This window comes from Macaca fascicularis, chromosome 1, assembly GCF_037993035.2.
Source record: "Macaca fascicularis isolate 582-1 chromosome 1, T2T-MFA8v1.1".
Classification (NCBI taxonomy): Eukaryota; Metazoa; Chordata; class Mammalia; order Primates; family Cercopithecidae; genus Macaca; species Macaca fascicularis.
The window spans coordinates 123,779,613-123,807,156 of NC_088375.1; the positions used below are offsets into that span (position 1 = coordinate 123,779,613).

General features: G+C 49.0%; 1 protein-coding gene across 1 annotated transcript; it reads left to right on the forward strand.

The window, feature by feature from the left end:
- Nucleotides 1–17,530: 17,530 nt before the first annotated feature.
- Nucleotides 17,531–19,553, forward strand: KCNA10 (potassium voltage-gated channel subfamily A member 10). The gene has a single exon (XM_005542407.4). It carries the CDS (start codon nucleotides 17,921–17,923, stop codon nucleotides 19,454–19,456), a length of 1,536 nt encoding a protein of 511 aa, XP_005542464.3. The 5' UTR covers nucleotides 17,531–17,920; the 3' UTR covers nucleotides 19,457–19,553.
- Nucleotides 19,554–27,544: the final 7,991 nt, after the last annotated feature.

A 27,544-nucleotide genomic window follows, 5' to 3' on the forward strand; every position in this document is an offset into this window, starting at 1 on the left:
TTGAGAGGGGACTGGAGTCAACTACTCCCGACACCTCCTTTCCAGAATTCCAAGTCTCAGGTTCTGTTCCTCATAGAGGAGGCAGGAGCAAAGTGCCATGGACCATTTCCTGACTGCATGGGTTCATTTCACTCTTGCATCACAACAGTCTAGCAAAATAGACAGCAAACTCCCCTTTCAAGTTGAGGAATTGAGACTCAGAAAGGTTAAGAAATGCACCAGGGACGCAGAACCTTGGTCTGTCTGAGTCTAAAGCAACTCTTCATTATACAATGTTGTGTTGAAGGGATCCTGATGTCATGTAGGCCAGATCCTTCAAGCTTGGAGTTTGCCAGATAAACCTGGCTGACACGCACATCCCTGCCTTCTTTTGCATGTGCCTGGAAGGCTCTTCTCCATATTCTTCTTCCACTCTACAAACAAATCTCTTCTCTGCTTTGGGAGATTCCATTTATTCTATATGACTCAGCTCCAGCTGCTCCCAAGAGATAAGATCTTCCCCTCTTCCCTTTGCTTAGCTCCATCCTCCACCCCAATTGAAGTGCACCTTCCTCTGTGATCCCATAGCAAATACTTCTATTAGTTTCCTGTTTATTTCACAGCTCTGTTTATTGAAAGCCTGCCAGGCAGTAGGCTTAGAGTTAGGTGAATATACATGCAATATTCATCCAGTCCTCTCAGCATTCTATGAAGTGGCTCTTGATGTTTCCATCTGACAGTCCTGGATCTACATGTCTTTTTGCTTTTTGTTCCCCTCTCCCAACTACATCTCTGTCTTCAACACTGAGCACAGTGCTGGAGTATACACTAGCAATCATGTGCTCGTATAAGGAGAACCTGCTTGCACCACTAATGTCTTCAGGTGCCAGGAGACAACATGGAGCGGGTCCACGCTGGCCTGGGGCAGTGAAAATGAATCTGTGACCCTGAGCATTCAGGCCTGATGGCAGTTTGTTTCCTGACCTTGCAGAAAACAGCTCCTTGTTCACCTGCCCCTTTTGACTCACTCTCCCCCTGCTTTTGGGTGGCGTCTCTCTCTCCCTTCCAAGTCTGGTCCCAGTGTGCACTGTTGGGGTGATCGAAGGGTCCCTGAGGTGTACACAGCCCTGTTCCTCCTTTTGCCCCAGAAACTGGAGGACAGGAGCTTGGGTCAGAAGGGCAAGCCTAGACCGAAGCATGAGAGGCCCCGGGATCTGATAGGGGAGTTCGTTTTTCATGGCTTAGTGTCCAATTGGTCAGGTAGAGGCCCTGGGCCTTTGGCCCTGCTCCAGAGCTGATGTTGGTAAAAAACCCAGAGGTCAGAGTAGAGAGCAAGGAGATCAGTTTCTCGAGCAGGGACCAAATTGGGCTGTGTCACTTGGCCTGCATGCTGGAGAGAAGGGGGCCAGAAGAGATATCCAGGTGGAGTCAGAGCAACTGGACCTCTACTAGGCAGCATTGGAAACTAACAACTATAGCCACTAGGTTCCAGACTGTTGTGGGGAGCTAGGGAGGTTGAAGGAGTAGGGAATAAAGGGACCTAGCAGTCAGGGTTCATGGCCCCACCCCACCCCTAATTCAAGCAGAGCAGCATCTCTTTTGTTAGTTTTATTTCAGATTTTCATGCAAAATTTCCTTTGAATAAAGAAGAATAATGATGACGGTGATGATGATGATGATGATAAGAACTCCCCCTGCCTTGGATTGTAAATGCCCTGGGTCTCAAAACCTCAGCTCCTTTTTCATCCTTGGTCACCCAGCCTCAGGCTGAGCCAGATGAGGAAGCTAGCAGCGGGCACCCCAGTCAGTGAACAGACCACACTATCAATCTTCACCCTGTTGTGGCCTGTATAGATGCTACCTAACCTAGAGGCCTCTCTTGCTGAGAACCTCACACTCCAGTCATAAGAGACTCGCTCCTCTGGCCTACATGCCATTGCACTCAAAAATCCTTCTCTCTTAAGCCTGGAATGTTGACTTTGAAAAAAAAAAAAAAAACTTCCTCTCCTTGAATGCCTTCATCACCTCCACCCTTTTCCTTAGCCTCGAGTACTTGTCCTTCAGCTCAAATGCCACATCCTGGGGAGGCTCTCACTGACCCTTAGGCAGAGTTAGCCCCCCACCCACTATACTCACTGCTGTCCTGCACATGGTACACACTTTTAACACAGTTTAGATTCACACTTTGGCACTGCCATCTCAGGAGCTCCCTGACCTTGAGCAAACAAACTTCCCTGGTGACTCAGTTTCCCCATCTGCAAAACTGAGATCATCATAATACCAACTCCTATTGTTGGGGAGATTAAATGAGGTCATGTAAGTAAAGCACTAGGCTCTGTACCTGGCACATTTTATATGCTCAAAAAAATGTTAGCTGCTATGAATATTGTTATTCAGTGAATTTTGGTAACCAATTTTGGGCTTTGTTTCCTGCCCCTTTTCCCTGTCATGACTTTCACACACACAGCTCAAATGCATTGGCATTTTCTTCTCAGTCGACACTTCTGACAAGAATGGCAGGTTCCTGTGGCAATAAGAGTAGAGAAGAGAAGCAACGTTAGGAAGAGGAAAAGAAAGTAGAAAAGTGGGTTTTTTTTTCTAACCACAGAAAGCCTTCTCACCCAGCCTTATGGCACTGTGATATTAAGCTGTGATCCCCACCGGTGCCTGCCATCTTTGGTGAGGGAGCACAGTCCTCTCTGAGAGCACCCTAGCCATCTTCCTGCACACAACAGGATGCGGTTAGGTCCCCCTACCCTGCGGTCTCTGGAGCTTGTCTGCATGTGTCATAGCACAAATCTCCTCATGGTGAGCGTGCCGTTCGTTGCCTTCTTGTTGGGCTGCCTTCTGGACCATAAGTACCTCAAAGGCATCTGCATTTGTTCCCCCTGTAACCCAAGCACCTAGCAGTTTCTTTGCCCAAAAACTGGTTGTTGATTAATAGGAAAATTAACCAATTAATAAGTCACTGGAGGTGCTGAGAAGCCCATGGGCCCCTCCTCCTCATTTCTCTTGGATTCAGGTCTCTGGAGGCTACTTCTCAGAGCCTCCAAGATAAGAGCAGCTGAGCCCCAGCCAGGTTGAGCTCAACTACCCGGATGAAAAGGAGGTACCCTGAGTGCCCGAGGTGAGCCACTCCTGTACCAGGACTCGGAGCTGGGGGGAAAGGAAGGGTACCCAGGCACCAAATGGATGACGTACAAAGTCTGTCAGGAGCCTGGGTTAGAGTGGTGAGGACCGTTTGCTCCCTGTGTTTATTCACAGCTGGAACTGACACTACAGTGCCCACCAGCGGCAGCTCAGCTGCCCTGGCATCTGGAGCCAGGTGTGAGCCAGGTGTTCACATCTCTCCCAGGCCCAAACAAACCCCTTAGTTCCCAGGAAGCTAGACAAGGCCTTTTCTCTGGCCACAGCTATGCTCCAAGATGGCAGCCTGGAGGTCAAAGCTAATGACTAGCTGATACACCTTTATAGTTGTCTTGCAAACGATGATCTATCACTGGCTCAAAGGCAAACAATTTTTAGCCATGGTTATTTACAAAGCACCCCCACCAATTTCTGTTTGTCTCTAAGGTACCTGTGCATGTCCACCTGTTTTCTCCTCAACAAAACAAAACAAAAAACTTCCCAAGAACCCAAGAGCATCCTGGAGGGATTCTGGAAGATTGGGCCAATCCGAGATTCTTTGCAGATGCTGGACATTTAACTCTATCAAACTGGTAGGAGTCATTCCACTCCTACGTATTTGCTCAAAGGAAATGAAAGCATAAGCCCACACAAAGACTAAGGCATGAATGTTCACAGCAGCTTTATTTGTAACAGCCAAAAACTGGAACCAACCCAAAAGTACATCAGCAAATGAAAGGATAAACAACTTGTGTTATATCCATTCAGTGGAATACTACACAACAATAAAAAGAAATGAGCTATTGATACATGCAACAACATTAACGAATCATAAAATATTGCTTCTGAATGAAAGGTACCAGACAAAAAAAAAAAAAATACATGCTGTATGATTCCACTCATACAAAATCCTAGACAATTTTATCCAGTCTGTAGAAAGCAGATCTGTAGTGACTGGGAATTGGAATGAGGGAGAAGTGACAGGCATTATAAAAGGACTTAAGGAAGCTTTTCAGGGTGATAGGGATGTTCACTGTCTTGATTGATGTGGTGGCTTCATGGGTCAAAACTTATCAAATTGTACACTTTTAATATGTACAGTTTATTCTATGTCAATTATATCTAAGTAAAGTTACTCCTACAAATCAGGTAGGAGTAACAATCGCAAAGTTATGTCCAGGGCACAGCCTCAGTTATGCCAATGGGTTCCACTCTGTATCCCAGCACCCAGCACAGTGCCAGGCGCACAGGGGCACAACAAATGTTGCTGAACCTAGTAAATAAGTTGATATTGTCCTATTTGACTCATTTGGCCCAGGAGAAACCTTTCCTCCTGGCTTGATCACATCCACTGTGATGTCTGAAGAGCACTCGCAGCTTTAGGATGATTAATCAGATCCATAGTAACTACCTCAGCAGAACTGTGAGCAGAGTGCTCCTCAACCCACTGCCTCTTCCTCCCTTCTTCTCCTGCTGGCAGCCCTTTCAGATGCTCACTCCTCAGAGAACCCCAATATTGGTCCCAAGAGAAGAGGTAACCTAGATCAGTGCCAGAACTCTCTCTCCCCTGGCACATACGTGTCCCTGCTGAGAGGGGCCTCCCTGGGGCAAGGAAGACAGGCACAGTCCCTGGGCACAGCCTTCTGCCTCTGGGCGGTGGCAGTGTGCCAGGTGTTCTGGCTCCCTCACCCACTGGGGTCTAGTCTTTTATCCACCCCTCACAGGACAGGACCAACCAGGTAACCCTGAGGGGGAAGCAACAGCAAACAGGAGTCACAGGAGGGGAAAAAAAAAAAAAAGAGAAAGGCCGAGGGAGCAGGGAGGGCATTGCTCATGGGAAGACAGTGCACCATTTACTAATGGACTCATCAGCTATTGATAGGAAAGGCCTTTGTGCCGCCCTGTTGCCTGGCCTGGGGAGCTGCGCTGTGATGGGACCTGAGCAATCACGGTGGGCCACAAACAATTCCTGAGCCAGAACTCAGATCTCAACTCAAGGAATTGGTGGGGTGGCCACCAGGCTTTCTGGGGTAGCACCCCTTCTCTAAGATGGAGGCCCACAGCAAAAGGAACAAGGCAACAGGCTGCCCTGTACATAGGAAAACAAGCTGGGAACAGCAAAAGGTTCCTCCATGAGGAACAGCCAAAGGTTTCTCATCCCAACATGGCCCCAAACACCTGCCATTAGAGCTCCTTCTGCACAAAAGCATCTCCAGGTTCCCGAGAAAAAACCCACAATTTCCATGGGATCAGCTGATCCTCACCCAGCAGCTGCAGGGCCCTGGGATGCCAGACTGGATAGTTTTACAAAGGAAATAAGGGGAAGGGATGGGGCCTGATAATAGAGCAGTACCAGAGAAAGAGCCCAGGGCTACCCAGTGAGGAGCAGGGAGCTCTTAACACATGGGGAGGCCCTGAAGGTGCAGCCTGTGCTCCCCAAATACAGTTTTGCCTATTTTTAAATAGCAATATTTATTCCTACATCTCCTCAGCACTTTATAGTTTACAAAGCACTTTAAGTCCATTATCTAATAATGGTCTCTTGACTATGAAAGTAGACAGAGAACATGTAGAAGTCATTGACTCAAAAATATGACAGCTATGTTTACCGAGTGATTTCGCCAGGCCAGGCGTTGTTCTAAGTGTTTTATATGTATTAATTCAGTTAAACCTCACAAAAACCCTTTGAGGGGTATACTATTATTCTCATTCCCATTTATAGATAAGAAAATGGAGGCTCAGAGAGGTTAGGTAATTTGTCCAAGGTCACACAGCTAGTAGCTAAGCCTGAATTTGGACCCAGGCAATCACCTCCAGAGCCTATGTGCTGAACCATTGTGCTGTATTGCCACAGAGAGACTAAGGAAAGTGCTCAAGGTCACCAGCAATTAAATGCTATAAACTCAATGCCAGGTCTTCTAGCTCTTGTACAGTCTTATCCCACCTCTCTGCCTCGCCTTCATATTATTACCCAAATACACCCCCTCAGGATGGTAAGGTCAGAGAGCTGGGGCAGTGTCCTTCCTCTCCACCCCCAAGGATCTGGGACACAGGACTAGAAAGTTTTATAAAGGAAGTAAGGGGGGGAGGGGTCCTCTCCCTGAGGAGGGGGCCCTTCCCAACATTGTCTCTCCTCCAGGCCACAGCCCTCCCAGGGAACTGGCAGGGGTCTGGCTAGAGTTTGAGAAAGCTCTGTATATCAGCTCAGTCAGGCCAAGGTTCCAGCTCTCAGGTCCCATGGGACTGAACCAAGCACCCTTCTTTATCCCCTACCCTGACCCTTCCCGCAGCAGGTGGGCAGAGGCCCATCCTAAACTCTTCAGTGCCAGGCAGGGGCCAGTCACTGAGGAGACTAGGAAAGCAATGCCTGACTTGATCAGCCAGTCACGCAAGGTATCCTATGAGTGGGGGTAACGATTGGGAGACACAAGCCCACCACCACCACCCTCTGCTGCCTGCATGTTATCACTGGCTTTAGGAAACACCCTGAGTCAGTAGCTAACTCAAACCCTGAGTGCATCAGTATCTGATCTGTGCATCTTCAGCCCTGACGTTGGAGGGTTGTACTTTCCTGAGTTCACTTTGCCCAGTTTGGCCCTGAAGCCCTGCCACCCTGTACCCTGCCCACTGACCATGACTGGATCCTCTCTCCAGCTTCCTCCAGAGACAGAGATAGCCAGGGAGATCCTGTTTCACAGAAGGATAGGATTTCTGAATCCCAGGCACCAGTTGGGCAGGCTCCTTCTTGCCAATCTTCCTCTTCACCTCGAGAACAGCAGATCCCCCATGGAGAGCTGACCCAGCCGGAGCACCCAAGGCTCACTCAGGCCGAAGAAGGCACACCTTCTCTTCTACTGCTCCTGCTGGTGAGTTCTTGGACACATTTTATTCCTTTGCCCCACACTTCAATCTCTGCACCTGGTTCTTAACTACCATATCTAAGGGCCCCAAGTGTCTTTCTCCTGGAGTTCCTGGAGCATTCCGGGGAAATTCAGTTGCATGCATGGCAACAAGCACACGCTAGCCAGATCGGTTCATCTCCCAGCAGGCTCTCAGGGAGACACATTATTCTTATGGTCTACGTTCCTGGCTCATTTAGCCCTCAGTCCTCCAAGAACACCAGTTTCAGTTCCCCACCTATGTCTGGACCTTGTCTTTCCACAAGAAGAAAGCAGAGCTGCCCCCACAACCCCAAGCACCATGCCCCTTTCTGCTCCAGAAATTCTGGAGCCTTCTTGGGGTTTAAGGAGGCCCCAGAGCCCCACTATCAGTCCTCCGCTCAAAGCCCCACGTAAGAGTCAATAGAAGAACAGGCCTAGAAGCCAGCAGCAGAAGAACTTTAGCCAGGAGAATAGAGAATGACCTCCGTGGTATTTCGTCAGGCACATAGGCAGCCTCACTGCCCGCTCCACCCACCATAGGCAAATGCCTGCAATTCCACCACGGGTGCTTTGTTCTGTAGCTCATGTCTTTGTGCACCAATCAATTAATTATTCAACAAATATTTTCAGAGGTTCTTCTATGTGCAAGGCAACATATTAGGTACTGGGGTGATACAAGGATATGAATCCTTCCCCCAAATCTCTCTGTACACATTATTATTTCCTCCACTTTATGGATGAGGAATTGAGACACAAAGAAGTTAAGTAGCACGCTTAAGGTCGTGCAGCTTAATTAATGCTGGAACGTAGCTATAGTGTAGTTCTTAAGGGAGGTAACCCCAAGAAAATAACTCAGGATTGGGGTGCTCACAATAAAGGAGAGGCTGGCATTTGGCATTTTGTTGGTCAGTGTCAACACTTACCCACAGGGTTTGCTTGCCTGGCCCTGGGCTGCCTGTTCAGGGAAAGAAAGGCAAGGAAGAAGGTATGGTGGGCGACAGCCAGGTGGAGCAGGGGCCAAGAGCACTCCCCCCTCCAGTTCCCTGGTGGATGCTACATGTGTCCACAGACGCTAGAGTTGGCTGCAGAGAGTAGATGAGGCCAGGGTCCCACCACAACATGGGAGACAGAGGCACACACGGGATGTGTGCCAGGCTGGGTGTGGAGGGATTCACTGGAGGCCTTGTGCAGGGGTGACTTGATCCACGCTGGCTGTGCGGAGGAGCACCCTGGTAACCACATCGGGAGGCCAGAAAGAACTGAGGAGGCCATGGCAGCAATCCAGGCAAGGAGTGACATCTGAACAATGGCTGGCAATGGGACGGAGAAAGGGGAGAGGTGGGGCAGAGATGGGACCTCATGGAGGCAGATCCCACAGGCTTTGGAAACTAATGGGTGTAAAGGTCTGAGAGAAAGAGGCCTTTACCTGAGCAGAGAACCAGACCAGGGCACACTCTGGGGGCAGGAGAAGACACTGTGAGCTCAGACAATCACAGGGGCGCCAAAGGAAGGCTCCAGTTATGCTTTCACAGCCTGGCCAAGGCAAGGCAGCTGTTCCCCAGGGCAGCCAGGCCTGGGCTCCTGCACACACTGTAACCAGCTTTGACATCCTGCTCGTCATGTGTCTGATGCTGTTGTGTTTTACATTCACCCCTTTAATTATCTTGACAGCCCTATGATATAGGTATTCTCATTTTACAAATGAAGAAACTGAGGCACAGAGATTAAGTGTCTTGCACAAGGCCACAGGACTAGTTGGTTACAGAGCTGAGATTGCAAACCCTGCTGGCTCCAGAGTCAATGCTTGTAAACACCGTACTAAATAAACTGCCTCCTGGGAGGATGAAAGGAGGATGTGGGGAAGGGATGAGGCAACTTTAGGTAAATTCATCAATGGTGAATTGCAGCATGTTATTGAGAAAATCAGAGAAGCACCTTAGTTCAGAAAGGCTCCTCATCAGGTGGGCAAACCTGGCTCAGGGATGGTGAATCTATCCCCCGTGTTTTCACGAGCATTCTGACATCTGTTATCTCACATGGGCTTCAGACCTATTCATTCAACACAGATGTTGTTAGGAACCTTCCATACAGAGTATCAGGGGATAGTCTGCAGGGCAGATGTTTGTATGACTGTTTTAAAGATGAAGGAACTAAGATTTAGCAAACTAATGTGACTCCCCTAAAGCTACACAGCTGGTGAGAAGCAGAGGCAAACCTGAACTCATGTCCACAGACTCCACATCCCATGCTCTCCAGCCGATAAACTGGCTTCATGAAAATTGGTGGCTGAGAGCCAGGTGGCAAGAGTGGAGGGTTAAACAGAAATGTCCCCTACCTTACAATTTCATCTAAAACCATTCCTTCTTATATTCTGGGAATGGGTAAAAACAGACCCATATTTCGGGGGATGGGAAGGAGACGTTTCACAGGAACAAAAACCCCAGCACACTACTGCTAATCTGCCTTTCCCCATCTCACACCCCACAGCTCAGCTGAGCTGGTCAAGAAGGAAGCTTGGTAGGGCTCTGTCTAAGCTCCCTCAGGGAGCAGCAGCTGGATACCGGGTGAGAGGTTGAAACTGGGACCTAGTGGAGGACAGGGCATGGTGAGTGTACGGAGAGCGCTCGGCTCAGCCCCAGCTCTCTGCAGTGTCCCTCCTAGCTCCACACCTCCCCAGGGACCTGCTTAGTAAGGCTGACACCCAGAACTCTGCAGAGGGCCAGCCCAAAACTGCAATGAGCTTTCCACTTCCCAAAGTCCAAAGGGTAAATACCCATGACAGACTTGAGCAGAAGCTGCATTGCTGAAGGTGCAGGTACTGATGAAACCAGCTCCTCAGCTACCACCGTGCACAGGCAGAACCTGCAGGAAGTTCCTCAGGTTTCCAGACCCATTACTTCTTTGTCATCTCTCCTGGTATCCAGAAACTGCACTTATTACCATCAGAGGCAGATGCTCCCTTCTCTCCAGAGCAAACAAGAAGGCAATATGGGGACTTGACGGTGAACAAAATCAAGAGGTCCAGGAAAAAGACCCCAGGAGTCCTGCCTCCCAGTTGGCTTCCAGAGCAAAAGTATTTCACCCAGTGCTGGGAGACAGCTGTTCCAGTCTCCATGGTTCATAGCTGTTAAATCGTAAGCTCTTATATTCCCGCAGGAATGAATTATTCCGTGATCGTTCTTTTCAGCATCGCTGCTGTTGCTTGGGTTTTAAATGAAAGAACTCTTGCCCGCATCATTTCATCCCTTTAGGAAGCTAGCTTTGTCCTTGAGCAGTCCGCATAGGGAGAGAGACAGACTGCCCACGCTGTGCCCATCGACACTCTGACAAGGAAGAGAGTCACGTGACCAGCTTTCTGCGCCCCCTCCAGCCCTCCTTGTCTTCTTTCAATTGCTCCAAGTAACAGAACATTCTCCTGTTCTGAGAGGCAGAGAGACTAGATGGGAGAAGGGGGTGTCAGGGCACACCCGGAACAGAAACATCTGTGCAACATGGGTGGTTTTGGGGACTGCAAACTTGTGCATGGGAACCCTCTCATGTGTGCCTGCATATTTACACCAGTACATGTCTATCTCCGTCTTCAGGTATCTTGGTAATTCTATGTGCAGCATGGATATGTCCGTGGCTGTGTGAGAAGACGCACATAGCCATGCTGGTGTGTGCTTGAGTGTATCTGTTGTGGATATTTGTGTGTCTGTTTGTCTGTGCTGTATGTGTGTGTCCATGTCTCTGTGTAAGTGTGTGGACACTGCCCCTGGCTGAATGACATTTGGCCACATGTGGTAGTGGATCTGCTATTGTGGAACTGTGATAGAAACTTGGGTTTGAGACACAGCTTCATAACATAGTGACTGAAGGACTACGGGCCAATCATACAGCTTTCTGGACTTCAGTTGTCTTACTTGCTAAATGGGGGTAATAATCTCCACCTTTCTTAGGGCACATCGTGAGGCTCACATCCTGTGTGGAACCGTGTGGTCAGCAGGAGTGTAGGTAACCAAGCGACCACCTCACCCCTCACGGCAGAACAGGAGGAAGCAGCTTCATCACAGACAGAGGGGCTTAGAGCACGGGCCATACAAGTTCTACCCAGCCTCGGATGGCCCAGGAACATCGGTCCCCGAGGCCTTCCCCTTACTGACCATCATGCCTGTCCCAGCAGGCTCGGCATCAGCATGGACAGCCTCTGAAAGGGCCTGGCTGCTATACTAGTAAGGGTGAAACTCACCCATTTTACTGATGGCAGGACAGGGAAAGGAGGAATGGCCATCCCCACCCCATGGTCCCTGACCAGGCCCAACTAATAGCAGCTGCCAGCATTTGCTGAGCGCCTACTGCATGCTGTGTGCTTTCTATGTGACATCATTTTCTCACCACACCCTTTCCAGGGAGGTGCTAGCAAGGCCACTGTAAAGATGAAGAACCCTAAGTGAAGGGAGCATAAGTAACTTGTTCTCTGTCACACAGACAGTAAGTGGCCAAGCCAGGATTGGGAGCTGGCCCTCCTGTCTGCCCCCAGAGCCTGTACTCCTGACCAGGATGGAGAGCCTGCCTCAGGCCGGATGAGGGGCAGCCCCCACACCCAGCCTGCTGACCTCCCCACTGAATTCAGGTCTCCTGATGGGCGCTGCTCTCAGTTTCCAGCTCTACCCTTTCCATGTCCCTAAAGCTGACATTGCCACCTCTGCTTTCCACTCAGAAAGGCTGGAGGAGCTGGGCACTCGAGGGACCACAGGGGCTACAGTGAGCAGCAGAGCCAGTGAGTCTTGCCTAGGACCCCATCTTACCTTTCCCTGGTTGGGGAAACTGAGGCTCTTGGAGAGTGAGGCAACATAATCCCGACCACGTGAGACAGAGAGGAACAGAATCCACACTCTTCCGGCCGGGCTGTGGCTCAGCATGAACCGAAGAGGTGGGGCTTGCCTCTAAGAGGGGCAGAGACCAGAAAGGGGAGGGTTTGAGAGCCAGTCACTGGGGAGAATCTGCAAGACCTGAGACCTGGCTGACCCTAAGGTGAGAGAAAAGCGGCATCGAAGAGGGAAGTGAAGGGTCCTCGGAGTGGCCCAGGGATTGCTTCCAGTAAGACAGCAGCGCCCTCTTCTGTCCAGTCACAAGTGGTGCCACGGTTTGTGTTTCACCCCCATCTTCCTTCAGTCCTTCACTCACTTGCTCAAGGACCAGAGAGCCAGGCCCAGCTGCTGAACCCCTCATCCTCCTACCTGTTTCCAGCCCTGCGACATCTGAGCTCCCTGTCACCAGGGCCTTGGGGCCCTGAGATGCAGTACACACAGTTGTCTTTGCATGATTACTTATTTCAACCATTCTCTGACTAAGGAACAGCTGCTGCCTCACCTGAATGTGTAGGAGGTGTTGGAGTTGCTAGGCAACCAAAGTTGACCCATGGGGAAAGGCCATGGGATGGGTTCTAGACACTGCCTGCTTGGTATAGCTCTGTGACCTTGAAAAGCCAGGTCCACAGCCCTGGCATTAGCCACAGATGTCTACACGTCTGTTCTGGGAGAAGCACAGGGCTGAGCCCCTCCCCATGCCCTGCCTGCAGGAAGTGCCTGGTCCAGTCAGGGAAGAGGTTACCTGAACCACAAAGCCTCATCCTCAGTCTGGCTGCCAACATGAAGAGCTACAGGGCATAGAAGGGGCAGCTGGGATGGCTGAGGTCTGCGTCACGTGGGCAGGGAAGCTTCCCAAAAAAGATCAGTTCCCATCCTACTGCATGCCAGCCAAAGTGCTGTACACTATCTCATTCTTTCCCCCAAGAAGCCAGAAGAAAGATGTGATTAGACCCAGTTAGAGGGGAAGAAAGCAGGTTCACAGAGGTGGTGATGTGCCTAAGGTCACATACCTGGTGGGTAAAAAGATGGGATTCAAACTCAAGTCCGTCTGGCTGTTGGGGAAGGGCAATGAGCAGAGGTCAGAAGATAGGAAAGCACAGGGGTCTCCGGGATAGTGAGGGGGTCAGCCTGTTCCCACGTGCCAGATGCCGAGGGACCCAAAGATGACAAAGTTCTAGGAGATAAAACATTAATCAAATAAAATGCCGAGAAGGAAATGTAGACATATTCCAGGGGATGCTCAGAAGGGCAAGAGTGCCTTCAACTGGAGTCCTTAGAGGAAGCGTCACCTTCAGGTGAGGTTAGAAGTAAAGAATGCAGGTGGCAGGACCTGCCCACGTGGTGGCCGGGAGGGAGGAAAGTACAAGTATGTTCAGCAGGGAAAAGAGATCTGTTTCAACCCAGTGCACTGTCTCAGCACTGTGCCAGGCAAGCACAGAGATTACATGTCAAATCGGACGTTATGGACGACTCTTGAAAGTGATGATCACTTCAGCTATGGGTGAGAGCTCAGCCTGGAGTGATGGCAATTCCATCGAGGCCCTGGATCACTGGGCAGATCAAAAGATCTAAGGCTCAAAGGGGGTCACGCAGAGCAGACTCCAGGCCCCTGCCCATTGCAATGGGAGCCAGCCCCCAAATACCCACAGCTCTGCAGTTCCAGCCTCGCCAAGTGACTCACCCCAACCAAGGCATCCGTCTCCTTCCAGAGTGTGGGGCAGAGGGGGGCAGCCCAGACTGTGAGTCCAAGGGGCAGAAACAACTCTGATCTTGACTGTTATGAAATAGTAATTATAGTACAAAAGCCTATCGAAAGAGTGAAACCCTTCCACAGAAGCAGATATTTTCCAGTGCAAATAGAGGCTTCTCTCACACCCCTAAACAGACAAAATGCCAAGCACCTAGCTGAGAGAGCCAGCCTGCCATGGCCAGGGGGCTTCCTTGACATTGTGCACATTTCTGAGAGAGGATAAAGTACCCACAGCCTGATCTGCAGGGATATAGCACTGCTGGGTGGTCTCTGGGCACCAAGATTGGCCCTGGGCTTCAGGGTACATTCACTTTTTCTAAACAGTTTGCTGAGCTCTTGCAACATGAGCAGACACGGTGCTGCGCACCGTGGTGAGCACTATGCAAGAGTAAGCCCCTTTTTCCACACGACCCATGCAGTTTACATAGCATCCTCATACCACCTCCTTTGGTCCTTGCTAAAATCTTGAGGAATCACTGGCAAACCATGCACTTTTATTTCTTTTGTTTGTGTGATTGCCTTTTTTTTCTTTTTTACAGATTTGTTGAAATACAATGATGCACATTAAACTTAGAGTGTGCTACTTGATAAGTTTTGACTAGTGAATAGACTTGTGAAACCATCACAAAATCAAAATAAGAAGCATAAACTTCACCCCTACAGTCTTGAGCCCCTTTGTAACTCTGCCCTCACCCTCTCCATCCTCATCCCCAGGCAGTTGCTGACCTGCTTCCTGTCATTCTAGATTAGTTTGCATTTTCTAGAATTTCATATAAATAGAATTATTCTATATGCGTATCCTTTTTATCTAGCTCCTTTGACTCTGCATATTTTCTTATTACAGATGAAAAAATGGAGTCTGGATGAGGTAATGCAAGCAGTCAGTAATCACAGAACTGTAGAGGCAATGCAGGTGTCGTGGCCCTGAGCCCATGCACCAACCACCACCCCTCATTCATTCATCACTCATTCATTCATTCACTTACCAGAGATAAATTGCATGCATAGGTGGGCTAGCCAAGTGGTGCATAAGACAGACATGGTCCCCGCCTTCATGAGCTTACAACTCTTCATTCCTTCATTCATTCACCTACTTAACAAGCAAGTGCTTAGCAAATAATCACTCTACATCCACAGGATACACTGTTTGAAATTGGCACTGCCCCACTACCTCCAACACCACCCTGCCCCTCATCAGCCACCCTCCTACCTGCAACTTTGAGCTGGACACTGGGGTGATGCAGGTGGGATCAGAGGGGAATCATGTCCTCCAAAACCAAGCAGGCTGATAGGAAAAGCTCTGCAAAACACAATCATTTACCCTGAAAACTTGCAAGACAGCTGAAGAGTGAAGGCTGACCCCATGGAAGCTGGTGCTCCAAACTGAGGACAAAAGTGAGCATCTACACAAGCAGACTAGCAGCACAGGGAGACAGAAGGCTCTCCCAGACACTGGCCAGGGCAGGCTTCTGGGACACGGTAGGATCTGAACAGTCCCCAGATTGGCAGGGAGGAATAGATAGTCGGGGGAGGGCAGGGGAGTAGAAAGCATATGAGAAGCAGGAGCAAAACAAGGATGAAGACATGGAGTCGGGACTGGGCCGAGCAGAAGGGGAGAATAGTGAGCTGAGAATTCCTTCTGCAGTTCTTCACGTGAAACATGCTTTCTACGAGCATGTTATATTGGGTCTATGTGTGGAGCAGAGGGGAGGAAAGTGTAAAGGGTGATTTTTGTAATTTTACAATTTACGTTTACAATTTACAAAGTGCTTTCACTGTTATTACCTTATTTCATTCTCAGTATAATCTTTGAGATGGGAATTACTATTATTTTTACCCACTTTATAGATTAGAAAGTTGAGTCATAAAACCCAATTATTTGCTATAAAATATACACTCCTAAGTGGTGGGGCAGAGCCTCATACCAGGTCCTTATCCTCAAGACAGTTCTCCTTTCTCTCTGTTTTAATGATTAACGTTTACTACTAATGGGGCAGGTGGAGCCGCCTGCACAGCACATCTCTATAGACCGCGGAATATGCTGTTTGACCTTGGCACTGTCTGCCACCTCCACACCATCAGACCCTCATCAAACACCCTCCTATCTGTCACTCGACCTGGGGGTGGAGATGACAAAGAGGCACCTAGGAGGCGGGGAGAAGGGAAATGGCCTGGGTCCCAGAAAAGGAAGTTAATTATTTGGCCAGAGAAGCTCTCCCTAATCCCACAAGCTTGTTGCCGCTGACCTCCAGAGAATTTCCTGATAAGGGTGACTCTAGCCTTGGCTAGAACCATGGAAGTGGTTCCCAAACCTTGCCCAAAGCTCACTGAAGGTACTCGTTCCGCTAAGAAAGCGGGACTGATTCACACCTGGAAGATAATCAGCAGGGAGCACCACCTGCGATCCAAGACCCCATGGGAGAAAATGGTGCTTCAAAGACACAAGATGAGCACAGAGCTGGAGTCCCCCACTGACAGCCATCCAGCTGCCAAGCAGTTCAGGAAAGGCCCCCAAATCATTATGCGAATCACTGTGAAGGGATAGCTACATTTCTCCAGGGCTTACCATGTACAGACCAGGATTTGAGCTCGGGTGGACTGATTCTATTCTCAGATTCCATCCTGCCTCCCAGCCATCCTACTGCTCGCTGAGCCTTGCACAGCAGGCTGGCATCTGGCATGCTTGGCAGTGGGCACATCCTTCCTCATTCCACAGCTGAGGAAGCAGTAGCTCCATGAAATGAGGCTGTTTGCAATAGCCACACACTCCTGAGAGGTAGAATGGGTACTCCACCAGTGCTGACCAACCAGACTTCAGCTCATCACTCGACACATGGCACCTGAACTGAGAAAAGGGGTCATGGGGTGGAAAGAGCTCTGGGCCCCTGACAATTCTGTGGCCCTGGCCTACAGCTCCCCACAAGGCTCGGCTCCCATATAGGGACTCCATGGTCTATCGGGAAAGGCCCTGGGCCAGAAGGCTGTGGCCAGGTTTAGGTCAGGACTCCGTAGCACTAGTTATGTGACCTTGGGAAGTCACTTTGTCCCTGTGATTTGCTTTCCCCATCTGCAAAACAGAGATAACATCTAACCTCCCATGATTATTGTCATCTAATGAGGTAAGTGAATGTGGAATCACTTTGAGAAGACTACAACACTACACTGCAGGTTAGCCTTGTCCCTGTAAAGCAAACCTCTCCAAGGCTATGACCACTACAGATTTTGCCTGAAGCTAAGTCTCTTACTTCTCTCCCATTCCAACCCCGAGCCTGCCTGGCTTCGGTTGAAATTGAAGCTAGAATGAACCTGAGGAAAGAAATATTAGTCTATGTGTATAGATGTCCAAGCCCACTGGGCATGATTTCCTAACCCCAGCTCCAGCGCGCGCACACACACACACAAACACACACACACAATTATTTACTTCCTTCCCACCTAAAATGATTTCTCAGAATGAAATTACTCCCTATGGACACCTTGGGCCCAGGCTAAAAAACTTCCAATTGCCGGTAGTTTCTAAACTGCTTGTTATGGGGGAAAGTTGACAAAAAACAACAATAGCTATAACATAGTGATCTTTCTTTCCACCAAGCATTCTACACATGTTATCTCATTTGAGGTACCTTCAAAACAACTCTAGGAGGTATTTCCAGGCGAGGGGTCGTTTAGAGGACACTGTCGATTGGCCAGCCCAGCCTCTTGTTTTTCCTTTCCAAACGAATCCCCACTGGGTCCACAGGTCTGGTTCCATCCTTCACCACTGGGTCCAGGAGCAGGGGTGGAGGTGACGCAAAAGGGTTGAATTCCAGATATATTTTGAAGACTTGCAGACATGACCAAAAGGATGTGTGAAGGACTGGCTGTTGCTGTGAGAGGAAGAGAGGCATTACGAATGAGATTGGGCACGGAGACGTGTTTGGGTAGACAGAAGGCTTCATGCAAATACAAGATCATACTTTTTATTATTAAAGAATGTTAACTTCCTCTTTTAGCATGGCCCCTCTGCCATCACATATGAAGACCATCCTTTGCTGGGGAGAATCTCTCCCTCTTTGCCAGGATCCTTTTTTTTGGCAATTTCTCCTAGTTATTAGTTTATGCAAACTCAGGGGTTCAAAATGATTTCAAGGGAAGCATGTTGCCAAAATAACCATGATGTTCCTTCCCAAGCTACAAATAAGTCATTGATTAGCCCACTGGTATGCCTTACCTCAATAAACAAGGGCCAGTTGTATTCTGCCCTGGATCCTGTATAATGAACTTCTTCTTCTCCATAGCTCACAGGAGGCAGCAAAGGCTGAGGATCTTCATGCTTCTTCCCTGGCTCCCCTAGAATGGATGTGTGTGGCTGGAAAGAAATGGAGGTTGCGCTGGTCAATTTTGATAACTCAGATGAAATCCAAGAAGAGCCAGGCTATGCCACAGACTTCGACTCAATGAGCCCAAAAGGCCGGCCTGGGGGCAGCTCCTTCTCCAACTGGAAGATCCTCATCAGCGACAGCACCAACCATGAGACGGCCTTCTCCAAGCTTCCGGGAGACTATGCTGACCCCCCAGGGCCTGAGCCAGTGGTCCTGAATGAAGGAAACCAGCGGGTGATCATTAACATTGCTGGGCTGAGATTTGAGACCCAGCTCAGAACCCTCAGTCAATTCCCAGAGACTCTCCTGGGAGACCGGGAGAAAAGGATGCAGTTCTTTGACTCCATGAGAAATGAGTATTTCTTTGATCGGAACCGGCCCAGTTTTGATGGAATCCTATATTATTACCAATCTGGTGGGAAAATTCGGCGCCCAGCCAATGTTCCTATTGATATCTTTGCTGATGAAATCTCTTTCTATGAGCTGGGTAGTGAGGCCATGGACCAGTTCCGGGAGGATGAAGGCTTCATCAAAGACCCTGAAACACTGCTACCCACCAATGACATCCACCGTCAGTTCTGGCTCCTCTTTGAATACCCTGAGAGCTCCAGTGCTGCCCGTAGTGTGGCCGTGGTCTCAGTGTTGGTTGTGGTCATCTCCATCACCATCTTCTGCCTGGAGACACTGCCAGAGTTCCGGGAGGATAGGGAGCTGAAGGTGGTCAGAGACCCCAATCTCAACATGAGCAAGACAGTCCTCTCCCAGACCATGTTCACTGACCCTTTCTTCATGGTGGAGTCTACCTGTATCATGTGGTTCACCTTTGAGCTGGTGCTCCGGTTTGTGGTCTGCCCCAGCAAGACTGACTTCTTCAGGAACATCATGAACATCATTGACATTATTTCCATTATCCCCTACTTTGCAACTGTCATCACAGAGCTTGCCCAGGAGACAGAGCCGAGTGCCCAACAGAACATGTCCCTGGCCATCCTGAGGATCATCCGCCTGGTGAGGGTCTTCCGCATCTTCAAGCTCTCCCGCCACTCCAAGGGGCTGCAGATCCTTGGGCAAACACTGAAGGCATCCATGCGGGAGTTGGGGTTGCTTATCTTCTTCCTCTTCATTGGAGTCATCCTCTTCTCCAGCGCAGTCTACTTTGCTGAGGTGGATGAGCCAGAGTCCCATTTCTCTAGCATTCCTGATGGCTTCTGGTGGGCAGTAGTCACCATGACAACTGTAGGTTATGGGGACATGTGCCCGACCACCCCAGGGGGGAAGATTGTGGGCACTCTGTGCGCCATTGCAGGGGTCCTCACCATTGCCCTCCCTGTGCCTGTCATTGTCTCCAACTTCAATTACTTCTACCATCGGGAGACTGAGAATGAGGAAAAGCAGAACATCCCAAGTGAAATTGAAAGAATCCTCAACGGTGTAGGCTCAAGAATGGGCAGCACAGACTCTCTTAGTAAGACCAATGGTGGCTGTTCCACAGAGAAGTCCAGGAAGTGATCAGTCCAGGGCTTCTTGGGTCCATCCTGTCTCTCTTCTCTCTTCTCTCTCCCTCACTTTTTCCCCTCTTCTTTCTCTCCCTTCCTTCTGCCTTCCCTTCCTCCCTTCATTCCTTCCTCTTTCCCACTCCCTTCTCTCACTTCATCTTTCCAAAGACCAAAATGTATCTTTTGTGATCAATAAGTATCTCTGACTACAAGCTATTTTAATAAGCCCATACTTCTACTGTATTTTCTAAATTCTTTATTTTCAATACGTTATAGAAAGATTTGGGTCTCTTTTCCTATGAAGAGATAGTTCAAGTCCCCAGACCAGAAATATTGGTATCACCTGGGAGCACGAAAATGCAGAATCTAGGCCTACTCTGACTTACTGAATCAGAATCTGCAGTTTAACAAGATCCCAAGTGATTCATTTGCACATTAAAGATTAAAAAGCACTGGTTTTGGTCTTCCTACGAGGAAGCATATGAAAAGACCAAGGGTTGCTGTAAGCAAAGAGGAAGAGCTCAGACTTATTTAATTACAATAATAATCATACCTTGTACTTGTGTAGCACTGCATAAATTTTCCAAAACACTTTCACCCACATTATCTCACTGCATCTTAGAATAATCAGTAAAGCAGATTTGATTATTATTCGATTTGATTATTATTCCCACGTTATAGGTGAACAAACCAGGGGACAGCAACTTACCTAAGGTCATCCAGAAACAGTGACAGAGTCCACCAAACTCTCAGAACAAGGGAGTAGAATTGGGATTCCCCAAAGGACAGGGAAAGAAACCTCCACTCTGTCCCTCCCCCATCTACCCGGTCAAATAAGAAGGCCTTGTGCTGTCCTCAGTCCCAGCACCCAACACGTGGCCACTCAAAGACATTTCAACACCAGAACAATGCCTCTGGGTCACAGACCACTGCAGCTCCACTCCACAAAACTCCCAACACACAGTCCTGGCTGTGTCTGTCAGGGTTCTCCAGAGAAATGGAACCAATAGGGGTGTGTGTGTGTGTGTGTGTGTGTGTGTGTGTGTGTGTGTATTTATATGTGTACATATATACAGAGAGAGAGAGAGAGATTTCTTGTAGGGAACTGGCTCCTGCAATTATGAAGGCTGAAAAGTCCCATGTCCACAGGGTGAGTCAGCAAGCTGGAGATTCAGGAGCACCATGGTACAGTTCTGGTAGGAAGGCCAGCAGGCTCAAGCCCCAGGAAGAGCCGATGTTTCATTTCAAGCGATAAGGCAAGAAGAAAACAATGTCCCAGCTCAAAGGTAGTCAGTAAGAAGGAATGGCCCAGTGCTTGGGGTAAGGAATCAGCCTTTTTGTTCTATGCAGGCCTTCAACTGATTGGATGGGGCCCACACACATTAGGGAGGGCTGTCTGCTTTACTTAGTCTACTGATTTAAAGGTTAATCTCATTGAGAAACACCCCCACAAACACACCCAGAATAATGTTTGACAAATATCTGGGCACCCTGTGGCCCAGTCAAGTTGACACATAAAATTAGTCATCACACAGACAGCCACCCAGCTCCACACAATCCTGCAAGACACAGCGCTGCAACCACGGATGCCTCCACACAACTTCCACTTCATAGTAAGTTGGCTGATGTGGGAGAAAGCCGCTTCTCTTTTCTTTTGTCTTTATCTCCTAAAAAGCTGAATTCAGTAATCTTTACATCTCCTTTCCATCCTAATAATCTCAAATACCTTCTTGCACTTTAACCCCAAGCTTAGAATTAAGCACCAGTCATGCAAAGATCCAGCCTGGGCTTCACACAAGGCATTATTGCCCTGAGACCTAGGTAAACAGGCTCCTGTCCCAGCCCATGAGCCTGAGGATTCCAGACTTCAGAGGGTCTTCCCCACAATTTTCTAAGTTCCCTTCCCATTTCTCCCCTTCAGTGTCCTTTCAGGGCACTCTCCAGTTCCCCACCCACCCCTCTCGCCCAAGTGAGTGGGGCTGACCAGATGCCCCATGGAGCTCCAGGCCTCACACCTATGGAGTCCTCTGAGGCCTTATGCCAGGCTCTGGTTCCAGGATGGTGGCCTGGTGAGCAGATTGTCCTCGCTGGTCGGTTTACAGAGCCACACAAACTTGGGTGCCAGAATGATGAAAACATTTTGATTTAGGGTGATGCAAATGCTTATCTGTACAATATAAAACCTACTTGCCCAAGACCTCAAGGACCTGAGGGGGCGCCTTAACACGGGAGCCCACATGCCCACATTCAAGCCTCTGGCAGGCATGCCATCACAATCCTTTACACCAAAACCTCTCCCCTACGAGGGCTATGTGGGGACACTGTGCCCCTCACATCAGCCCTCTGAGGTAAATATCAGCACCCCCACTTTGCCATGTGAGGAACTGGTTTAGAAAGATCCAAGGGCACACAGCCAGGAAGCAACAGAGAAGGGATTCGAACCTAGATCTCTTTGATGCCAAAATGTGCCTCTTCACGCTTCCTAACCAGAGCGGTCTCCATGGGGCAAGCAAGCTGCGGCTGTGGTCATGCAGACAGGCTTGGTGCTCTCCTGGGATCAGGGAGGCTGCTTCTCCAGAGGCCTCTGCCTTCTCCCTCCCACTGACTCTGCGTTCAGCAGCAGGGCCACATGCTGGCCCTACACCATTGCATGTTGCAAACACAGTGGAATAATCAGACCCCAGGATAGGCTGGGCCGGTGACCCCAGAGGCCAAATGGAGTCCCAGGGATTGCAGCCCTAGGCTTTCTCTTCCTGAGGCCCTGCCAGAAAGAGTATAGGCAGAGCAGGGCAGAGAGGAGCCACTTTTTCTTTGGCTAATCTAGTTACCCTTACAGCCTTAGAAGGGCCCGATCATGAGAGTCTGATACCCAGGAAGCAGGCCCTGCCTTCAGGCTGGTGCCAGTGACTGCAGCTGCAGAGGCAAGCCCTCCATTCCCAGTGAGGCAGGTGTCACAGTCTCTGTGCACCAACACTGGATCATCGGATTCTTTCTTAACCACCCAGGGCAGGAGAAGAGCTATGGGAGCCCCTCCCACCATACATCTGCCCAGCCTCCTGTCTGCAGTGATATCTGTTGTCTGTAGAGGAGCACCCAGATGACTCACTGACAAACAAAAAGGAGAGAGGCGGGGAAGGCAGAGCGGGGCTTCGAGGGGCAGTGTGGAGCACAGAGAGGAAGATGTTCCCACGACACATGCGGAGAAAGGACTTGTCAGCAGCCAGGCTGGGACAACCCTGCTTTTAGAAGGAGCAGAGCAAGGCCTGAGGCCTTCATTCAGTGAATTAAGATGTACTGAGCTCCTACTGTGTGGCAGGCACTTTATAGCCCCTGAATAAAGATGCTGGATAGAAGAAAAGGACCCTTTTTTAACTTTTACAGTAAAAATAAGCAAAAAACGTGAGAGAAACAGGACATTTTCAAGGGGTGATACAATTAGCAAAGGGTTTTCAAAACTTGTGTTTTCTTTTCCATCATAATATACCAGCTGTCTTTGCAAAGAACTGTGCCATTTAGAACTAATGGTTGTGCTCTGCTCATCATTCTCTCTTTTTTTTTTTTTTTTTTTTGAGATGGAGTCTCACTCTGTCACCCAGGCTGGAGTGCAGTGGCGCGATCGCAGCTCACTGCAAGCTCCGCCTCCTGGGTTCACGCCATTCTCCTGCCTCAGCCTCCTGAGTAGCTGGGACTACAGGCGCCCACCACCACGCCCAGCTAATTTTTTTTTATTTTTAGTAGAGACGGGGTTTCACCATGTTAACCAGGATGGTCTTGATCTCCTGACCTCGTGATCCGCCTGCCTCGGCCTCCCAAGGTGCTGGGATAACAGGCTTGAGCCACCACACCCAGCCATATTATTCTCTTTTCAAAAGTTGTATAAACCATAAAACATTTTGAAACTTAAGGGTAAAACCTTCTAAACTTGGAGTTGAAGTACCTGGCTAAGTTGGTATTAATTGTATGACTTGGACATCAATGAGCTTCAGTTTCCTTAAGTAGAAAATGGAGATTTAAAAATACCTAACTAGCAGCAAACATGGTCACGTTCTCCCCACCCACTCCACCCCAGCAAGGAGCAGGCCCTGAGTCCCCCCTGTTGTCCTCCCTCACCCAACCTGGCTAATAGGGATCACAGGCCCTCCACAGCCCACCAGAGTGGCTGCTCAGGGCCCACCCTCTGCTGGACTTCCTGTTTCTCTGATTCTCATACTTGTGTTCAACCTCCTTAAGCTTACTTCCAAATCTGGAAACACGGACAAAATTACTTCTGCCTCGCAGGCTGAGGACTCAGTGATGGAGTTTTACTAAAAGTAATTTATGGCTGTAAAGCACTGCAAAAATGAAAGGAACTATGAGTCTTTAAAAGCTTTCCTGTGGACCAATTAACACTACCCAAACAAGTATAGAGCTTACCTTTGCAATCTGAGTCAAGGAATGACCTTAAGCAGAAGGCAGCTGATTTCAAAGACAGCATAAATATGGAATTAATAAACATAGGTGGGCCGGGCACAGTGGCTCACACCTGTAATCCCAGCACTTCCAAGGTGGGCAGATTGCTTGAGCTCAGAAGTTTGAGACCAACCTGGGCAACATGGTGAAAACCTGTCTCTACAAAAAATACAAAAATTAGCCGGGTATGGTGGCGGACACTTTTAGTTCCAGCTACTCGGGAAGCTGAGGTGGGAGGATTGCTTGAGCGGAAGTCGCCATGAGCCAAGACTGCACCACTGCACTCCAGTCTAGACAACAGAGTGAAACCCCTTCTCAAAAAAAAAAAGAATTAATAATGTGGGGCATAGACAGAAGTAGTGAAGAGGATAACATCATATTTAATAAACAGTTATAACATTATAAATGCTTTACACGTTTTTCATTTCATCTTAACAACCACTATAAAGTATTATTTCCACTGGCAGACAAAACCGAAGCTTCAAAAAGTTAGGTAACATTTCTTTGTGGCGTATTGTGGGTGTATTAATCTGTTCTCACACTGCTAATACCAGAGACTGGGTAATTTATAAAGGAAAAAGGTTTAATGAACTCACAGTTCCACATGACTGGGGAGGACTCACATTCATGGTGGAAGGCAAATAAGGAGCAAAGTCACGTCTTAGGGGGCAGCAGGCAAGAGAGTGTGTGCAGGAGAACTCCCCTTCATAAAACCATCAGATCTCGTGAGACTTACTATCATGAGAACAGCATGGGAAAAACCCGCCCCCATGATTCAATTACCTCCCACAGGGTCTCTCCCATGACACGTGGGAATTATGGGAGCTACAATTCAAGATAAGATTTGGGTGGGGACACAGCCAAACCATATCAGTGGGGAGGTCATCCTAGGAATCCCAAATGGAGGGGGCACAAAATCGAGATGATTATACATAGATGGTACCCTAATTGTCCTATGGCCCACCTTCTTGGTCAAGAACCTGACCTTTATATTGCCACCCTCAATTCACCTTCACTCCCAGCCAAACCAAAGGTGCCGATACCATAAAACAGGCCAGCATCATTACCTGAGGTTCTGGGACAGCAGAGTGGCTGAGGTTTGAGCCACCCCTCACTGTATAAGCCTTTTCTGGCCCACACTCTGCAGAGGCCACTTAGAGGAGTTAAGCCACTTGAGATGGAAGGCTCTGCAGGACCTCTGAGGCAATCTCATGGGCACAGACCTGCCAGTGCAATGTGGCCTGGAGCCTTGGCCGCCCAAAATGCTGCTCACACACGAGGTTGCCTTGTGCTGCTCTCACAGGTTGGCCAGCAGCTGGTCTGATGGGCTTGCATAGCCCTCACTCTGCTTTGCGGTAGTTCCCTCCCCACACTCCCTCAGGCATTCACTGAGGATGTACACACTGGTGCAAGAATATATTAGGGAGGACGCATTCAGTTGCAGGTCAAAGAAATCCAACTCAAACTGAAACAGAAGAGAGGACCTTATTGGCCCACGTGACTGAGAAATGCAGGAGAGCCAGTCACCATCCTAGGTCCACTGAGTCTGGAGATCCAAACTCTACCTTCAGAGCTCACATCGTCACCTCTGTCCACTGTCCTCAGCTTGCCTCTGCTGGTCGGCCTTTGTGCCCCTGGAGGCAGGCATCCTTCATGCACCAGGAATGTATATATACACACATACACATACACACACACATTTACGGGTTGGGTATGCCTTATCCAAAATGCTTGGGACCAAAATGTTTCTGATTTGGGGTTGTTGTTTTTTTTCAGATTTTGGAATATTTGCATTATTCTAAGGGCATCATGCAAGCCTTTTTGACATTTTCGACAATATCTTTACACAAAGTAGAGGAAAAGCAAAACAACACAGTGAGTAATGCACGTAACTCTTGGCCTCATGTGGGGCATTGTGAGGAACCTGCCATTGGCATGTCTGGCCTGTGCAAGTGCCATTTTATTACCCTGTGGGCATCCTTGCATCTGAAAAGGGGCACAAAAGATGTGTTGCAGCTGAAGGGTCTTTTTTGCTTTCAGAACACTGAATCCACTGTGTGTCATGCACCTGCATTTTGATGGTGACCAGTCACATGGGGTCAGGTATGAAATTTTATTCTTGTGGCGTCATCTTCTGAATCAAAAAGTTTAAGATTTTGGATTTCAGATTTTTGGATTTGGGATGCTCAACCTGTGGGTATATATAAACACACACACATACACACAATCACTTTTGTATCTAATTATCTATAATTTCTTATAAAAATGTTAACTCCTGAAGATAGGGATTTTTGTCTGTCCGCTGCTATATTTCCAGAACCTGTCATAGCTCATAGGAGGTGCTCAATAAATATCTTTTGAATTAAAAAAATAGTGCCTCTAAGCTCTCCCTCCCTATACCCTAAAGAGACAAAATTAAGCCACCAATATGCCTAGTAAGAGTTCACTCTGCCCTACCCCTAGTCTCCCATCCCTATTCTCCTTTCAAGAGAAGTGTGACTGCAGTGACCCTTGGAGGCTTTATGGGCATGGGCTCTGGAGCTTGGGGCATAGCTGGGATGGGGCACAGGGGAGGCCTGGCCCAGGGCCCCCATATGCTCCTGGCCCACAGTAGAAACCCAGCTCCCCTGAGCAGCGTTGCCCACAGCCGCCCCAAGGATGAAACTCACATGTGCTTTCCAAAATTTTGAGCCAACATTGAAAAGCCTGGAGAGTTCTCATTTTTTAAACCTTATTTTTTAAAAAGAAAGATGAAACAAGGGCAGTAAAATCTTGATAATCATCAAATCCAGATAGTGGGGTCTATGGGGGCTCACTTTACTATTCTCTCCACTTCTATGTACGCTTGAAATATTTCATCACAGGAAATTTGGAAAATATATTTCTGACTTCCTTTGGAAAATCAGAAGATTTGGCCAACCTGAATGACCACAATAGCAGAGGCTGCTCTCCAGGTTACCAACCTCTTTGCCCTCCCTCTGGTGTCTTTGACACTCGGCCTGCCAGCTCCAGAAGGCATCTGGGCTTGTGACCATTGCCCTGCTAGGGGTGACAAACCCCCGCTGAGGCCTGCCAGCTTGCCGGGAGGTCAGGGAATGTATGGGGATGGGAGGAGAATCTGATTTTGTATTAGGAGCTTTGATTTGTTTAGTGATCTGCTGAGATCTGGTCTGTTGCTGTCTTCTCCCCAGTGTCCATCTGAGAAGCGAGGGGGATGGGTTTCTGACAGGGGAAGAAGCCCTCAGGGCTGATCCTCTCCAACTCAGGAGAAAGCTGCCTGCCTTCCTCCCCGCAGGCTGCTCTTCCTGGTGGGCAGTGTTCCAGGAGGGCGAAGAGACCCAGGACGCCTTCCTCTGGGAAACCCCAGCTCCGAAGTTCTCTCAGAAGGCCCTGTCTCGGTTCCAGTGGAGCAACTGAACCTTCAAGGCAGCACTTCTGGACAATCAATGGGGAGGCCCCTCCCCATCATACCCTGACTCTGCTGGGCCTCCCCACCTCAGCAGGCCCCTCCCCAGAGAGCGATGACAGAGTGGAGGCTTCCTTCTCAGTCCTTTAGGGAAGTCCTGCTCAGGCCAAGCTCCACCAGCTGCTGAGGAAGGAGTGCGGCCCCTCCTACCAGTGACAAGGCCAGCCTCCCCAGCCCCACTCAGGA

Bases quoted from the DNA above. Each gene is read 5' to 3' on its own strand.
- KCNA10 (XM_005542407.4), top strand. From the start codon at position 17,921: ATGGATGTGTGTGGCTGGAAAGAAATGGAGGTTGCGCTGGTCAATTTT.